The following is an 18,168-nucleotide window of genomic DNA, read 5'->3' on the forward strand; positions in this document are numbered from 1 at the left end:
CTATCATCTATCATGAACCAGAACAGGATCAGGACCCAAATGCGTGACGTTCTCACACAAGCTTTTATTGTACGAGAAATGGGGAGTCATGCACGTTAGGCAGCGGTCCAGCATGTAAAGACAGGAAGCCAGAGACGGTGGAGATCGACACCAATTGCCCAAGCAGATATCGGACGGATGGGGTCAAAACCGGACAGGACGGGACAGACAGGATTGATATAGAAACAGGATATCGAAATTAAACTGGAAAAACTAGACGGGAACAAAAACTGGAGAGAATAATAAACAGGACAAAAATAGCCGGGAATAAAACTGGAAACCGATATTAAACAGGACAAAATAAACGGGAGCAATATCGAACAGGAAATACCAACAGGCAATAGGGCTTAGTCAGAACCCACGTCTTGCGGGGCAGAGGTTCATTGACGGGCTGACAAACGGAGAGTGAGAACACTGAACTTAAATAGAAGGAAAGCCAATCTATCAACGAGCCGCAGCTGGCGCAAACTCATCAACAAAGTAAATAAATGGCCGAAAAGAAACAATAAACGGTCTAAAACCGAAAAAAAACAAAAAACCTCGCAAAGCAGGATGAAACTGGAAACAGTGACGGTGATAGTTATTGGTTAAAAATAAAAGTGAAAAATGAAAGTCATCCGACACTGGGCGCTGTCCAAAATGTCCTTAGGAAGGGTCATGCTAATTAGGGCACACCTATACAAGTACAAACTGATTAGGCGCCCCCTGGTGGACGCAAGTGCGCCAGACGCCAGCCTTTTTATGCCAAGGCAAAGGCCCGAAACCCACTCAAAACGGGTCTCCGACCCACTGTTGGGTCCCAACCCACCAGTTGAGAAACACAGCTCTAGACTGGGCAGAGAACAGCCGATGATTTTCCGGGCTGTCTTGATGCCTCTCTGTGCAGTTCTCCCGTCTGTTGCCATCGCCAATTCCTAAGCAACGCGTGGCTGCCTTGTTGCCCCGCTTCATTATGATAATAGCAACGACTCTGCTTAATGAGGCAACACTTAACCTAAAACGCCTGCACACTGCACAAAACCCCACGAGTAATCAGTTTAACTGTATATGAACACACACACACTTAAAATCAGGGGCGTTACCAGGGGGGGCAGGGGTGGTCAGTGGCCACCCACGGACACGCTCTGCCCAGTGTCCTTGGGCCAGACACTGGACCCCTAATTCTCCCGATAAGCAGGTAAGCGCCTTGCATGGCTGACTCCCTATTGGTGTGGGAGTGTGTGTATGAATGGGTAAGTGTAAAGCACATTATAAAGCGCTATATACAGTAAATGCAGTCCATTTAACCAAAGAAAAGAGGATGTAGTACTGACGGCAGCCTGGGCATATAACATTGAGTTTTTTAGCGGACACTTCTGTGGACTCTCACGCGTCTTTCAACGCACACGCTGTCTGCTCAGTCCCCATGGAGGGAGCAGTCCCACCCCTGGGAGATCCGTCTCTTTTTCGAAAAGCGGCTCTTTCGGCCTGGCTCCCAAACGGCTCTTCTGATTTCTTTGATGCTTTAATCCATCTATTACCAATAATTATGTACAATCTGCATGAAACAACAACAAAGGGGAAGAATAAAACAAAAAAAGACAATAATGTAAAAATAAACATTTAAGTCAAGTCAAGTCAAGTCATGTTTATTTGTGACGCCCTTAATCACAAAGAGTCTCAAAGGGCTGCACAGATCAAAGACTATTGCAAACTCCAGACTATTATGACACCATCCCCTCATCTAAAACCTACATGAGGGCAAAAAATTATGACAGACATTATCAACATAAAATATAGGTTATTCATATGCCATTTGAAAAAAAAAATAATAAAGGGAAAAAGAGAGAAAAAAGACGAAAAAAAACTAATAAAGCAAGAATAAGGAGGAAGATAAAAAAAGAAGAAAAAGAAAAAAGGAAAATTGGAAAAAGAAGAAAAAAGTAGGAAACCTAAAAAGGTAAAAAAAAACTAGAAAAAAAGAAGCAAGGAAAAAGAAACAAAAGAAGGAAATGATAAAAGAAAAAAATAAATGGAAAATAAAAGAAGAAAGAAATATAGCAAGAAAAAAAGTGAAAAGCTAGTGAAAAAAAGAAAAAAAAGAAAAAAAGGGAAAAGAAGAAAAAATGATTTAAAAAGCTTGAAAAAAAAACTAAAGAAGAAAAAAATAAAAGGCAAAAAAGCAGGAAAAAGACTACCGGTAATTTTGGATATCCCTTTTTAACCATCCATCCATCGATTATCCGCACCACTTATCCTCAGTAGAGTCGCGGGGGTGCTGGAGCCCATCCCAGCTATCTTCGGTTAGTGGGCAGGGGACACCCTGAACTAGTTGCCAGCCAATCACAGGGCACACAGGGACAGACAATTCGCTCGCTCATTCACACCTAGGGACTATGGACCGGCCAATTAACCTAACATGCATGTTTTTGGAATGTGGGGGGAAACCGGAGTGCCCGGAGGAAACCCACACAAGTACGGGGAGAATATACAAACTCCGCACAGGAAGCCTGGTAGCTGGATTTGAACCCATGACCTCAGAACTGTGCTGCACACGCGCTAACCACTGTGCCCCCGTGCTGTGTATTCCAAATAAAAATCGAATATTCTGCACGAAAATAAATCAATCTATTTCGGGGAAAAATCTATTGTTCTACTCACTTATAATAACATTTGTTTTTCACTCTGGCGTGAACTTTTAACTCATTTCACCTTTTTTTTAACTCAGAAACTAAAATCCTACATAACGCAACAAAATTTCTATTAAATGGTAAATGGTCTGCATTTCTATATCCTTTAAGGTCAATGAAGACCTCTCAAAGCGCTTTACAATGTGCTTCACACTTACCCTTCACACACACACTCATACACTGATAGCGGCGATAGCCATGCAAAGCAACCACCTAGTTGTTGGGGGCATCAGGTAACAATCTTTAATTTGTTGCGCTCTGAGTCCCAAGATGTGCAGTGATGCTAAAGGGCGAGGTAAGATGATAATAACCATGGAAACAAAGCCTATGGTTATAAAGAAAATATGAAGCAGGCACATGCATCATTACCCTTGCTGTGGCCGTAAATGATCACTGATCAGGACAATTTTAAGATGAGGAAGCAAGGGGGCATAAGGAGCATAAAAATCGTTGCAAATAGAAGTCTGTCTTAATTTCCGTCTCCACCCTCCTCTGCATCCACCCACAAACTCCCTTGTACCAGCTTAGCTCATGTCACACCAAAACTAAATATGATTGAATTTTTCCTTTCCATGTACATTTATTTATAGTGTTATTTAATCATATACTTGCATATTACACGTAAGTCATACTTACTATATATTATTTTTATTGTTTTAATGTTTTGACCAGGAGGTACCTGGGTTTGGAACGCATTAGCTTATTAATTCCTGCCTCCCGCCATACGACAATATAAACTTGAGATACATGAAAAATATATCACAAAAGACAATTTTTCGCCTATTAAACCGACCTTTCAGTGTAAAAACATCAAAACTACATAATAAACTGTACATCCCCGAAAAAATAACTGGAAAACAGTGTCGTGCAACAAAACATGGGGGGTAATAATCAGGGTTGGGTAGGGTTACTTTAACTGGATTACTTTCAATGACTTTTGGATGACTCCAATACCAAATATGCTAATAAAAGACAAAAGAAACTAAATATGAATCAAATGATGACTCACAACACGTGGTAAGCTTTCTCTCCTGGCTTTGATGTCAAGAAGGGAACCAGGAAGCAGGAAGTCGGAACTCATTTGCGTAGCCGATCTTTCACTTTAATTGAGAAATAAAAGTTGTCCAACACACAAACGGACCAAGGACAAAACAAAAACAGGTTCAAAGGTAATCAAAATTACCAACTAGGCATTACTCAGAACAAATAGACATGAACTGGTTTTCCTCAAGGTTAAGCAATGGTCTGGCAACGGGCAGTCCCAAAAGGAGCTCCACAAGCAATCAGTTCAATGCGTCTCAGCCGGTGTCAAGGGGCGGGGCCAGCTGGGTGCCATGACAACCGTCCAGGACATGACATTTGATCTCTTTGATCTCCGGCAAAACGAACATAAAATGCGACAGAAACAAAATGAAAATAAATCCAAACAGCTTGCCAACATCATTTTTGCCGTTCCATGTATTCCGTTACTCCCCAAGCCTGCACAAAATTGAGTCGTTTTATTCATATTTAGTTTCTTTTGTCTTTTATTAGCATATTTGGTATTGGAGTCATCCAAAAGTAATTGAAAGTAATCCAGTTAAAGTAACCCTACCCAACCCTGGTAATAATCATTGTAACCCCTCCAATGCATTTGATACGCCCCTCTTGAGTTGCACGTCTGGTCACGGCGCTGCTTAACATGACACATAACCGGACGAGGGGGGACACTGTCCCTTTAAAGGGGTGTCGGTCGACAGAGAGGTACCACATAGGTTTAATTTAGTCGCAAAGGAACACTGAGTACGTTTTTATTTTTTCCTCTGGGTGGGGGGGGCGTGATTATCGTTGACCTCGGCGGCAGACGTGCATGCGCGCGTGCAACCTGCAGCCATGGGAGGTAAGTCTGGTCGTTTTTCTCTGATGTTTTCGCTTCTTTCTTAAACACACACGCACGCGGTCTTGTGTTTTGTCGTGACAGAAGAGGAGACTCGTCAGAAATTGCTGCGCAGTGTGAAGAAAGAGGTGCGTGATGCTTTTTTTTATCACCTTGTCTTTTTTTTCGAAAGGATGCTTCGAAATTCTGCGTCGATGCTTAAAAGGAACGCAAACTGTGTCTATGATGCTGGTGATGACGATGGTGCTGATGATGCTGGCGAGCGCGCGCGCGCGCAGTATTTTCCATCTCCTGCGCCTTATAAACGTGATCGTCTGTATCGGATAAGAGTCTCTTTTTTTGCAACAGTGTTGAATAGAAAGGGGGAATCGTGGTTTTTTTCTATCCCCTGTGTTTTCGTTTTATTCCCAAGAGAGAAAACACGGTACTTCCCCCTCACCTGTGACTCATTGCGTCTGAAATATACTCACGAGGAGGGGCTGCTGTTTTATTTAGCATTTTATTGACGAGTGAGGATAAAAAATGAGGTTTTTGACTGAAAAATCCCCAAAAAGCGAGATATTGTATCACATTTGATAGCTTTATTTGTATTAATGAGCAAGACATTGTGTTTTTTTTGATCAATCTCTATACAGTGTCAGGAGCAGAACGGAAACAGGACCCAATTGCGTGACGTTTACCACGAGTTTTATTGAAAGTGTTCCCTGGACGCGGAAGGCAAGTCGCTCTCGGATTCGGATTGTGATTCGAACACGGTAGTGGATCTTTCGTAGCGGGCGATGGCGGTGTCAGGGACGGAAAAACTGGTCGGTAGCCGGGACTTGGAGAGCAAAGCGTGGTCGGAAACGAGTCGTAAGCCAGAACGGGAGAGTAGACGTAGTGGGGGGACAAAAAGAGATCGTAAGACTGTAAGAGATCCTGACTCCCGCCTGTCCCATTTTTGCACCCGTTTTTCCACCCGTCTGTTCCTTATCTCCCCATTTCTCTCCGGCTCTGACCTGTTTTTTGATTCCGACCACGTTTGCTCTCCCGTCCCGGCTTACGACCCATTTTTGATCCCGACCTCGTTTTTGCTCTCCCGTCCCAGCTGTCGACCTGTTTTTCCATCTTCTACACCGCCATCTCCCGCTCCAGAAGATCCACTTCCGTATTCGGATCACGATCCGATTGCGTAAGCGGCTTGCTTCTTGCGTCCAGCGAGCACCGGACCGCGGGCGCTGTCCAAACTTTTTCTATCAATAAACTTGTGGTTAACGCTACGCATTTGGGTCTTGACAATTTTAAGATAAAATTCAACACAACCTCCTCTGCAGACCAAAGCTAATACTTCAGCACATTTTGTTTGATCAAATCGATGAAATGATAACGCCTGTGTTGCAACAAATATATTACAAAAATTTGCCTCTCTCCCGCAGATCGTTAAAGCTTATTTTGCCCGTCATTTTTGTCATAAATAATGGTTTTAAAACAAGGTGTGAGCAGAGTCCCTTTGGAAAAATGTCACAAAATACAGCAAATGAAAAATATACACATTTTCTTGAAGAAAGTGTTGCTTTTGGTAGATAGATTTTTTTGCCTTATTTTATTGTATTCTAATCCATTCCCACTGATTACATCACATGCTACCCCTTCTTAAGGTTACTTAATTTTTCTCATGCTGAGGTTTGCTTACATTTTCCTATCCCTCATGTTGGTTTCAGATCTGAGGATGTTGTAATGGTGACCTGTTTTGACTTGAGTCCACTATGTGTGCCGAGATCTGCCCACTCCAACTGCTCACCCAATCAAATTGCTTTGGTAGCTTGGCTGGCGTTTTTAGGTGTTTACAGTTAGTGCTGTGGGTTTTATTAAAAAGAACCTCAACAATGAACATATATTTTTAATGAGCTTTCATATAAAGATTCCTGAGAGTTGTACAGCCAAAATAGGGTTAGTTGGTGTAACACCACGAGTGTAAACTGTAGTTGAAACCTTACCGTTTATAATTTAGACTGAACAGTCCAGACACAAACAAACTATTCTTTCTTCTTTTTTTGCAAATGTTTGCATGGTGTGTTAGGGTTAACATTGCATAAAATTTGATTCAGAAATAGTTATTGTTGTCCGATCATTTTCACTGTAAACCATTTTTGTTAATTAAACTGTTTTTAAATACGTGTTTTGAGTGAGCTTTATTGTAAAACTTGATTGAAATCATAATTGGTCATAATGTGGCTGATAGACTTGAGATTTCATATTGGTCAATGTTGCCCAGCCGTATAAGCTAACCTAGCATGATGCTAAACTAACACCGTTTGTGTTCCGATATGCATAGTTGCAAGCTAACCGTTAGCATGCAAATGGGGTCTTACATAAATACTGTAACTGGGTCTTGAATCATTTTATTATTCTGAATGCTGGTGTCTTTGAGTAAAGTCTGTTTTATTTTTTGTTGACTAATGACTGACGGTATCATTGTTTTAACGCCTTACCCTTTCAGAAAAGGAGTAAATGAGTGAATGAATGAAAGAATGAATAAATGAATTTAATTCAAATAGATGAATAGATCGATAGATAGATACATAGATCAATAGATACATAAATAGATAGATAAATGGATAAATGTATACATAGATAAATAGATAAATGAATGAATAATTTAATTAATTAATTAATTAATTAAAAATAGATACATATATACATAGATCGATTGATAAATGGATAAATGAATGAACAAATGAATGAATGAATGAATGAATGAATGAATGAATTTTATTCAAAAAGATAAATAGACACATGGATAAATAGATATATGGATGAATAGATAAATGGATACATAAATAGATAAATAGATACATAGATACATGGATAAACGGATACATAGATGAATAGATGAATGGATAAATGAATGAATGAATGAATGAATGAATGAAGTGATTAATTTAATTCAATTGATAAATAGATACATGGATAAAAAATGGATACATGGATTAATAGATACATTGATACAAAGATAAATGGATACATAGATAAATGGGTGAATTGATGAATGAATGAATGAATGAATGAATGAATCAATGAATGAATGAATGAAATTAATTCAAATAGATAAATAGATACATGGATAAAAAGATACATGGATAAATAGATAGATACATAGATAAATGGATACATGAATGAATGCATTAATACATTAATTTAATTCAAATAGATAAATAGATACATGGATAAATGGATACATAGATACATAGATACATAGATTCATAGATATATGGATACACGGATACATGGATACATACATAAATAGATAAATGGATAAATGAATGAATGAATGAATGAAAGAATTTAATTCAAATAGATAAATAGATACATGGATAAATAGTTAAATAAATCGATAAATGGATAAATAGATACGAAGATACAAAGATACATGGATTCATAGATACATGGATAAATGGATACATGGATAGACAGATAAAGAGATAAATGGATAAATGAATGAATGAATAAATGAATTTAATTCAAATAGATAAATAAAAACATGGATAAATACATAAATCGATAGATAAACGAATAAATGAATAAATGAATAAATGAATAAATGAATAAATGAATAAATGAATAAATGAATAAATGAATAAATGAATCAATAAAAAGTCATATTTACTTGAATGCTGGTACAATATCAATTGGAAGACAAACAAGTCCTCATTCAAAGCAATTTTTTTTATTCTGTTTGAAGGCTGTAAAAGCCATTTTTACACCAAATCATCCAACTTGAACATGAGAGTCAAACATTCTGTGCCTATGAACTATCCAAGAACATTTCAAGGTCATAGTAATGTCACTTCCCCTTGGCTCCACAGTGATGTTAAATGAATGAATGAATTTATTTATTGTCCTTATACAACACTGCATACGCACACTGCTAAGTTATAAATCCCTGCTGTAAGAGTGACAGCTTTCTATAAACCATGAGTAAACATGGATGCTTCTGTTCCACAGGTGAAACAAATAATGGAAGAGGCGGTGACGAGGAAATTCGTGCACGCAGACAGCAGTCACATCGTTTCATTCTGTGGTAGGAAAATTCTTTTCTTGGAATTTTGTGGTGAGAACTTGCCTGAAAACACTAAATCAACATTTTTTTCTATTTGATCTGTTTTATGACAATCCATTGAAATTCGTCTGCTGTATAAAGTGTCAGAACCAGAACAGAAACAGGACCCAATCGCGTGATGTTCTCACACAAGCCTTTTATTTTACGGGAAATGGGGAGTCATGCACGTTCGGGAGCCGGTCTGGCGTGGAAGGACAGGAAGTCAGAGACCGACGAGACCGATTCCAATTGCCCGAGTTGATATCGGACAGATGGGGTCGATACCGGACAGGAAGGGACAGACAGGATTGACAACAAATCAGGATATCGATAATTAACAGGAGGAACTAGACTGGAACGAAAACTGGAGAAAATAATAAACAGGACAGAAATAGACGGAAAAAAAACTGGAACCCGAAATTAAACGAGACAAAAATAAACAGGAACAATACCGGACTGAAGATTTCAACAGGAAAACAGGGCCGAGTCAAGTCAAGTCAAGTCGTCATTTTTATTTGTATAGCCCTTAATCACAAAGAGTCTCAAAGGGCTTCACAGGTTATTACACAGACTATTTTTCAGACTATTATTACACCATCCCCTGATCTGGAACCAACATGAGGGCAAGGAAAAACTCAAAAAAACCTCAACATGGGGAAAATGAAGAAACCTTGAGAAGGGACCGCACATGTGGTATCCCCCTTCCAGGATTAGAGTAAGAACCCTTGCTTGTGGGGCAGAAGTTCTTTTGACGGGCTGACAAAAAAGCAAGGGAGCGTTGAGCTTAATATAGAAAGAAAGTCAATCTCTCAACAAGCCGCAGCTGGCGCCACACGAGCGGGGCTAATTGGGCACCATGGCAACCGTGACATAAAGGATCTCAAACACCCGGATTCTCGGATCATTAAGACAAAAGTTTGGAATTCCTGCCATTTTATGAAAGCTTAATATCGGTGCAACTACGTCAGTTTGAAATGCTCTTTGAGATTGATGTACCCTGCTATATGATTCGCTATTAACTTCCTGGTTTGACCCAAGAGAGTGCATACACATCACAGACTATAAGTTTGAACAAATGAGCTGATTCTATGAAAGGTTTATTGTTGTGATTTCGTGGTAGACACAAAGGCAGGAAGCAAAAACCAAACCTCAGAAACAAGGACAAAACTGGAAAAAGGTGATGGCAGTGTGGATGGTGAAAAACAGATGGTGGAAAATGATTAACAAAGTGTCATGATTACTGATGTGACTCACCTGTGCCCGCTCATTTGGCGCCAACTGCCGTGGGTTCTGATTGGCTCACTGTCACTATTTGAACCCTGTCCTGTCAGTTCCCTGTTGTCAGTCTGTCTGCGAACCTCAGTATATACTAGGCAAGCCTTTTTCGACCCTGACTCCCACCTGTCCCGTTTTTGCTCCTGTCTGTCCCCGGCTAAGACCCATTTTGATCCTGACTACGTCTGCTCTACCTTTACATAGTATTGATGCTTTTTTTTTTCCTAATTTGGATGGTTTCACGTCAGCCTCGATTCGGGCCATAAAAACGATGTCATTAAAAACGTGTAACTTAAAAAAACTAATAATAATTTCATATGTTCTTGGTCATTATTTTGGATTATAACAAATGAGTTTTATGTGTCATTGAGGCACAATCATTCTCTGATTCCTTGCTCCTCCGTGTCATATGTCAAAGTGTCCATGGGCAAGACACTGAATAAGCGGGTAGTTGCCTTGCATGGCTGGCACTGCTATCAGTTAATTAGTGTATGTAAAAGGGAAAGTGTTGAACGATTTTGTACATTTTACTATAAAGGATTTTATACGATAAAATTCAAGTTACATTTATTGAGTGCAATGAAGATTTTCACTGAGTGGGCTTCAGGCTATGCTATTCCAAATTCGGAATGTTTTGGCTGGGGATTTTTGACAACAGGACTCTGACGAAGGATGCTCCGCTGTTTTGAGTTTCTCCAGACATCGAGGCGAGGGGGTGGACCCCACGTGGGGGTTTTGCACTATGATGACTATTTTTGCACCAAATGCATATGTTGACTTTTTTTTGCACTATGACGACCATTTTTGCACCAAATGCGTATTGCACAAACCCTTACGATACCAAACTGTATGTAACATCCTACATGCCGACATTTCTTGTGTAAATTTTGTGTAAATTATAACTATAACCTTATCCTCCTTGTTTTATAACCTTATCTTCTCTGTTCCTTTACCTTCTTGGGTTTTTTACCTCACTGTGAATGTGTGAAACCTGAGTGTCATGCCCAATTTCGTTGTCACAATATGTTAACCCATTTTGTAACAATGACAATAAAGGTATATTCTATTCTATTCTATTCATTGGCACGCCCACGGGAGGAGCCGGCACACCAGCTTGCGGAAAAAACGTGGGCAGAGGAAGAAAGGCAGAAGAATCAAGAGAGGAGGCTTGACGGACACTCGAGCGACACTAATTCGGCCATATATCCGATGGAGTTCACTTAGCTAAATTATTCAAAAAATTAAATCTGCCCCCGTGTGGAAATGCCGGTCTCTTGTCCACCAGCTCAGTAGCCTAAATGGTAGTGTGCCCGCTTTGAGACTGGGAGGTCGCTGGTTCGCGCCTCGACCGAGACATACCTAATTGGTATAATGGCGGCGCCCTCTGACTGCGGCTGCATCGACTCGCTACAACGGGTCAGGTGTATCGACATTTCGTTCTGTGTACATTGTTACAAAGAATGACAATACAAAGGAAATTATTATTATTATTATTATTATCTTTTCCATCAAGAAATGAGCCCGCATTGTTAGGAGAATGCAGGTTGTGTTTGGTTATTGGAGTCAGATATTCGAACAATTTGGTAAACGGTACATTTTAATATTAAATTCCTGTATAAATGCAGACCATTAGACCATTTTGCATAGGACAAAAAAAGATATTGGAGATATTGGTGCAACCTCACCCAAACCCTAACTCCGGTAGCCAGCTCAGTAAAGTGAGTTTGAGACTTATAAGAATTAAGGTGAGTAACCATTGCTAAAGGTGGGCCAGGTAAGGATTTTATGGACTAGGAGGTGTTGATGCTAACCAGAAGTGAGGTGTGTGTTTCCCTTCCCCCATATCCTAGCAACGGTGTTTTGGTCCATTGTGCCACCTGTGCTTCCCTTCCACCTGGTTCTTGTGTTTTGTTTTGATGTGCGGTTTCAAAATCAAGCACGTAACTTGGTTTCCCTTATGTGACCGCTGAAGTGATGAAGTTATGTCTGTGTGTGCTCAGCTGTGGTGGAGGCCTGCGTGTTGCACGGGCTGAAGCGCCGAATCGCCGGACTGCTGTGCAGCAACAAGGTGGCGGCGCTTTTCATGAAAGTGGCCAAAAGCTTCACGCCTGCCGAGCAGCTGTGTCGCAAGGTCCAAGAAATTGAGCAACTTTTAGAAAACAGGTGAGGTTTGAGGAAGTGTGAGTAGATTACATAGGGTTAGGGGACTGGGGGTTTGGGGTTAGGGCTATGGGTTTGAGTTAGGGGTTGGATGTTCAGTTGTTTGGGTTAGTGTCAGGGGTGTGGGCAGTGTCTGGAATAACATCTGCTCAGACACCCGGGGCGTGCAAATTAAACGTTTGCTTTATTCCCATTTCGATATCTTTGTCCGGTTTGGAAATTTCAGAATTTTGGTTCGTTTGGCAATTTGCATACTCGGCAGCCAATCAGAAGCCTGCATCGAATAACTTCCTGCTTCCGAACTTTCCCGAGCGTTATAAAGACTAGCATTTGCATATCATTTTCCAAAGTAGACGCTCAGAGAACGCAAGGAAAATGGATAAGTAGTTAGGAATCAAGCCAAAACCTCAGCCCCAGAAGAAGGATTCAAAAGAAGCTAACCAAATTTATGACGCTTTAAAATGTAAACGTACGTTAAAAGTATCGTGGAAAGAGGAGTTCACGTGGCTTGTAGCAGGGACGGAAAGCAAACATTGAGAGAATGAAGAGGAGTAAATACAGGTACATACTGATGGCAGATGGAAAACAGCGAAGTCGTATGCATACAATGAATGTTATGAGTAGATTTATAATAAACTTAATTTTAAAGAGTTGTTCTGTTATATATTCTGATTATCAATCCTTAATACTTTACAACAATGTTTTTTTTTGCGATTAGTTGTCTTTTTGTGTTTCAAGTTGTGAAAAATGGGGCAGGCAACTTTTCAGAGTTGTCTGCCCTGGTGTCCACTAACTTTTTCTCATGAGTTTCAGACACTGGTGAGGGTTAGAGTTAAGTTTGGGTTAGAGTTATAGGGTTTGGTTTAAAGGGTTAGAGATGACACTTAAGTAGGATTAGAGTTAAGGGTCAGATGGTCGGGTTAGGGGTTAAGGGGGATAATGGGTTAGGTTAGGGTTAAGGTAGTTCAGTGTTCCTTAAATATAGATATAATAAAAGTGGCATAAATTTGCAATATTGTTTTGTTAGCCACTGTATTCCCATTTTTAACCTCCAAGCTATTGTTTCTCTTGTTGATGAGTGCTGACCCCCGCTATTCGAGTTGAATTTAAAGTCTAAAACAGGGGTGTCAAACTCATTTTAACTCTGGGGCCACTTGATAGAACAAACTTTCTCTCGGGGGCCGGACTAGTAGATAAGAGAGAAAGAAAAAGAGAGAAAAAAATAAGAGAAAGAGGTAAAAAGAGAAAGGGTGAGACAAAGAAAAAGAGAAAGGGAGAAAGAGAGAGAGAAAAGAGAGTGAGAGCAAGAGATCATGAGAAAAAGAGAAATAGTGAGAGAGAGGGGGAGAAAGAGAAAGAAAAAAATCCAAAGAGAAATCAATAGAAAGGGAGAAAGAAAGAAGGAAACAAAAGAGAAGAAAAGAAACAGAGAAGGGGAGAAAGAGAGAAGGGAAAGTGAGTGAGAGAAAGAGCAAAGAGAAAAATAAAAAAGGAAGAGAGAGCATAAGAAGATTAAAAGAAACAGAGAAAGAGACAAAGAGGTACAAAGGAAGAGAAAAAGAGACCGAGAATGAGAGAAAAAGGGAGGGAAAGAGAGAGACACAGAAAGAGAGAGAGAGAAAGAAATACAAGTACAGCGTCTTTGTGAGAGGCACCTGGCTTTAGCAACATCAAGTGGAAATATTTCAACCTTGTTTTTCTCTTGCGCTTCTCTGAGCGTTGTCTCGCGGGCCGGATTCAATCCCTTAGCGGACCTGATCTGGCCCACGGGCCGCCTGTTTGACACCCCTGGTCTAAAACCTTACTCATACACAAATTTTTCGAGGCTCAATTGCAAAACTCAAAATGAGTTTACAAGAACCTTATCAGAATGGCCACCAGGTTCAAATAATATCATCATCCGGGTCGTAAACAGCCCCGGCCCGCCAGGTTGAGAAGCTCAGTTTTTTTTTCACCTGTGTTCCAGCAAACAAAACAATTCCTCACAAGGCAACGAGCGCAATCGGCAATCCAAATTGAAGAACCTCCCGCCTCAAGCGCTCAAACACTTATGGATCCGAACTGCTCTGCTAGAGAAGCTCCTGGATAAGATCATTCTGTATTTAGTAGAGAATTCCAGGTATGTATGTGAATCCTTACCTTATCAAGATCCATCTCTTAAAATCTAAATAATTTGTTTTGCATCTTCCTGTAGTACATTTTATGAGAAAGAAGCTATGTTGATGGATCCTGTGGATGGACAGATTCTTGCATCGCTTTTGGGTAATTGGTACATGGATATTCTATGGAAAATAGATAGATAGATAGATAGATAGATAGATAGATAGATAGATAGATAGATAGATAGATAGATAGATAGATAGATAGATAGATAGATAGATAGATAGATAGATAGATAGATAGATAGATAGATAGATAGATAGATAGATAGATAGATAGATAGATAGATAGATAGATAGATAGATAGATAGATAGATAGATAGATAGATAGATAGGATACTTTATTCATCCCCGTAGGGAAATTCACACTTCCAGCAGTATCCTTTTGTTGATTATTAACAGATTAACAGGATGGCCTCGGGGTGCTGTGTTGTAGTTTAGCAACAGCAGAGTGGATGACATCACATGCTAGGCCAGGGGTGTCAAACTCATTTTAACTCGGGGGCCACATGATAGAACAAACATTCTGTCGGGGGCCAGACTAGTAGATTAAAGAGAACGAAAAAGAGAGATAAAGAAATAAGAGAAAGAGGGAGGGAAAAGGAGAGAGGGTTGGACAAAGAAAGAGAGAGAGGGAGAGAGCGTGAGATAAATTGTGAGAGAGGGGGAACAGAAAGGGAGAGGAAGAAAGAAATCCAAAGAGAAATAGAAAGACAGAAGGAGAGAAAAGAGAAAAGAAAGCGCAAAGGGTAGGAAGAGAGGAAGAGAAAAGAGAGAAAAGGAAAAAAGAAAGTTAGAACAAAAGAGGTTAAAAGACACAGAGAGAGAAAGAGACAAAGAGCAACAAAGTGAGAGAAAAAGAGAGACACAGAGAGTGAAAAAGACAGAGACAGAGAGGGAGAGAAAAAAGGGGTGGAAGAGAGAGAGAGAGAGAGAGAGAGAGTGAGAGAGAGAGAGAGAGAAATACAAGTACTGTACAGTGTCTTTGTTCGAGGCACCTGGCTTTGGCAACATCAAGTTTATATATTTCAACCTGCAGCTTGTTTTTCTCTTGCGCTTCTCTGAGTGTTGTCTCGCGGGCCGGATTCAATCCCTTAGCGGGCCTGATGTGGCCCGCGGGCCGCCTATTTGACACCTGTGCGCTAGGCCAAATGTTCGACGTCCCTGCAGCAGATGTAAATCTTTGTGCCCAGGGTTACACCACCTCGTGTTCACGTAGATAGCGAGTCCACCCCCTCTCCGCTTCCCGTAGACTTTTGTGTCCCTGTCTAACAGCGCTGAAGCCGGGTAGCTCCGGACAACTCCAGGTAGCTCCACGTTAGCGTTAGGGATGCTAGACGTGAGCCACGTTTCCGTAAAACACAGCAAACTGCACTCCCTGTACGCTTTGATGTTTTTCACCAGCACAGCCAGTTTGTCGGTCTTATTCAGGGTTGGGTAGGGTTACTTTAACTTGATTACTTTCAATTACTTTTGGATTACTCCAATACCATATATGCTAAAAAAAGACAAAAGAAACTAAATATGAATAAAATGATGACTCACAACACGTGGTAAGCTTTCTCTCCTGGCTTTGATCTCTTTGATCTCCGGCAAAACTAAAATAAAATGCGACAGAAACAAAATGAACATCATTTTTGCCGTTCCATGTATTCCGTTACTCCCCAAGCCTGAAAATTTAGTCATTTGATTCATATTTAGTTTCTTTTGTCTTTTATTAGCATATTTGTTATTGGAGTAATCCAAAAGTAATTGAAAGTAATCAAGTTAAAGTAACCCTACCCAACCCTGGTCTTATTTGGTAGAGAGCTCACATTTACCTTGATTACGGACGGTACCGAAGACTTATAACGCCGCTAGCCGCTTAGCCTTAGCATCCACGATAGGGCCCCCTCATCAAGCCGGCACGAGAATTCTTCAGGGTAAGGAGTTGATTCCTCGAATAAACGCATTTTTGTGCGTTAAAACCCCAAACTATAGGATAGAAAGTCATCCAAAGCGTAGTTGTCAAACAGGACGAAAAACACAGAAGATAGAAGCAGACACTTAAAACAATAAATCACAAAAAGTGTGAAATAACACGGAGCTGCTGGAAAGGCTGCCGCTCGCGGCAGCGCCCATGATGCTATTATCGTATCCATGAGTCGAAACTTTTGAAAACACTGGGGCTTTTATTTCTTCTACCAGTCGGTCCCTGTGCTTTGGAATACACACAAGTCAAGACCGCCGACCATTTCTGGACAGACCCATCAGCTGACGAACTTGTGCAGAGGCACCGGATCCACAGCGGTCATTGTCGGCAGGACTCTCCCTCCAGGAGGCCCGCCCTGGTGAGTTAGTACCTACTGCAAGTGAATTTCGATTGAATATTGAATCTTCCTTTGCTATCGCTCAGATTCAAAAGAGGCAGTCAAGTGGCAGCATGGACGATCGGCCTCTTGTGTGGGCGAGAGAGTACGTGGAATCGCTGCACCAGAACTCTAGAGCCACGCTGCTGTTTGGCAAGAACAATGTCCTAGTGCAGCCGGTACGTCAGGTCTAAGTACCGTATTTTCCGCACTATAAGGCGCACCTAAAAGCCTTTATTTTTTTCAAAAGCTGACCGTGCGCCTTATAATACAGTGCGCCTTATATACGGATCAATATTAAGTCGCAAAGTCTTGCAACTAAGACAAGCAGCCGCCGACTAGATTTTCCCCCGAAGGCCAAGTAGTCTGCGGTGTATGCTGGGATTTATATACCGGCGTTTCATTTCCTAACCAATGTGTCAATCATCATTTGAATCAGTCACTATTGGCTAAAGTTATTCGGAGGTAAAGAAGGGGCGGATCCTTTTTATCATTTACAGGCTCGCATAGGCTAAAGGGGCTAAACAAAGCCTGCAATTGGCCGAAAAAGATGAATGTGAATCACACGTTGGGTTGCACTACGGCATAAAGAAAACATTTTTTACTATTCTGTATTTGTAAATATTTGACTCTCCTGGATTTACTACACTCACGGTTGTAAGAAGACCATGGTTACGTTTCATTATTGAACGTGATGGCTGCAAGAGAACTTAGGTGAGCTATGCAGCTTTATATTTTCCCGGTATCTTGTTTTAGAGCGATCTTGATGTTTCTGTGATGAGTCTATTTTTAAACTCAATTCAATTCAAAGTGTTGATTGTCATATGCACAGTAAAGAACCCCGTTTCCCTGCACAATAAAATTCTTACTTTGCTGTCCACACAGTTGCCAGCAAAAAATAAAATGCAAACTAAGAAATGTTTGTTTGGTGACATCGTACGGATACCGCATCCGCACATGTCTACGACACGTATTTGCTTCTTTGCAAGCTTTGGGAATGTTAATTGGGTAATGAGTTTGACTGAACTATCTGACTGTTTTGTCGACGTTCCCATTGTAGCGCCTTATAATCCGGTGCGCCTTATGTATGGAAAATATAGGACCAAAAACTATTTTTTGGGGGTGCGCCCTATAACCCGGTGCGCCTTATAGTGCGGAAAATACGGTACTCAAGTAAAGAACAGATAAGAGAAATTCTAATGAAGTAGACTTACTTTATTTACATTACCTCACGGGGGTTGTTTTTAACAGAGGGACGACATGGAGGCCATACCAGGGTACCTTTCACTGCATCAAACAGGGGAGCTAATGACACTCAAGTGGACGCCCAATCAGCTGATGAATGGCAATGTTGGGGAGCTGGAATCCGAGAGGAGGTCGGAGTGACTGTGAATTGTTTTAAGAGGGGCAAAAAAAATATTCAGAATATTGTTTACTGTTCTGACAGTGTCTACTGGGATTATGCCATGACCATTCGCTTGGAGGAGATTGTATATCTCCATTGTCACCAGCAAGGTAATTCATTCCTGAGCTTGTTTTGTTATTTTCTACTAACCAGCGTTC

The 18,168-nt window shown here is 40.6% G+C and overlaps 1 protein-coding gene across 1 annotated transcript in view; it reads left to right on the top strand.

The window, feature by feature from the left end:
* The first annotated feature begins 4,442 nt into the window (after positions 1-4,442).
* sgsm1b (small G protein signaling modulator 1b) overlaps positions 4,443-18,168 on the top strand; it is a 30,179-nt gene continuing 16,453 nt past the window's right edge. Inside the window, exons 1-10 of the mRNA XM_088355938.1 lie at positions 4,443-4,587; positions 4,669-4,712; positions 8,569-8,644; positions 11,938-12,100; positions 14,064-14,216; positions 14,292-14,359; positions 16,445-16,587; positions 16,653-16,784; positions 17,857-17,981; positions 18,053-18,120. Of these exons, the coding sequence (XP_088212064.1) occupies positions 4,581-4,587; positions 4,669-4,712; positions 8,569-8,644; positions 11,938-12,100; positions 14,064-14,216; positions 14,292-14,359; positions 16,445-16,587; positions 16,653-16,784; positions 17,857-17,981; positions 18,053-18,120 (979 nt within the window). The 5' untranslated portion in view covers positions 4,443-4,580. The remainder of the gene's footprint in view (positions 4,588-4,668; positions 4,713-8,568; positions 8,645-11,937; positions 12,101-14,063; positions 14,217-14,291; positions 14,360-16,444; positions 16,588-16,652; positions 16,785-17,856; positions 17,982-18,052; positions 18,121-18,168) is intronic.

The sequence above is a fragment of the Urocampus carinirostris genome, chromosome 16 (genome assembly GCF_059441175.1).
Source record: "Urocampus carinirostris isolate Australia breed hairy pipefish chromosome 16, RoL_Ucar_1.0, whole genome shotgun sequence".
Taxonomy (NCBI): Eukaryota; Metazoa; Chordata; class Actinopteri; order Syngnathiformes; family Syngnathidae; genus Urocampus; species Urocampus carinirostris.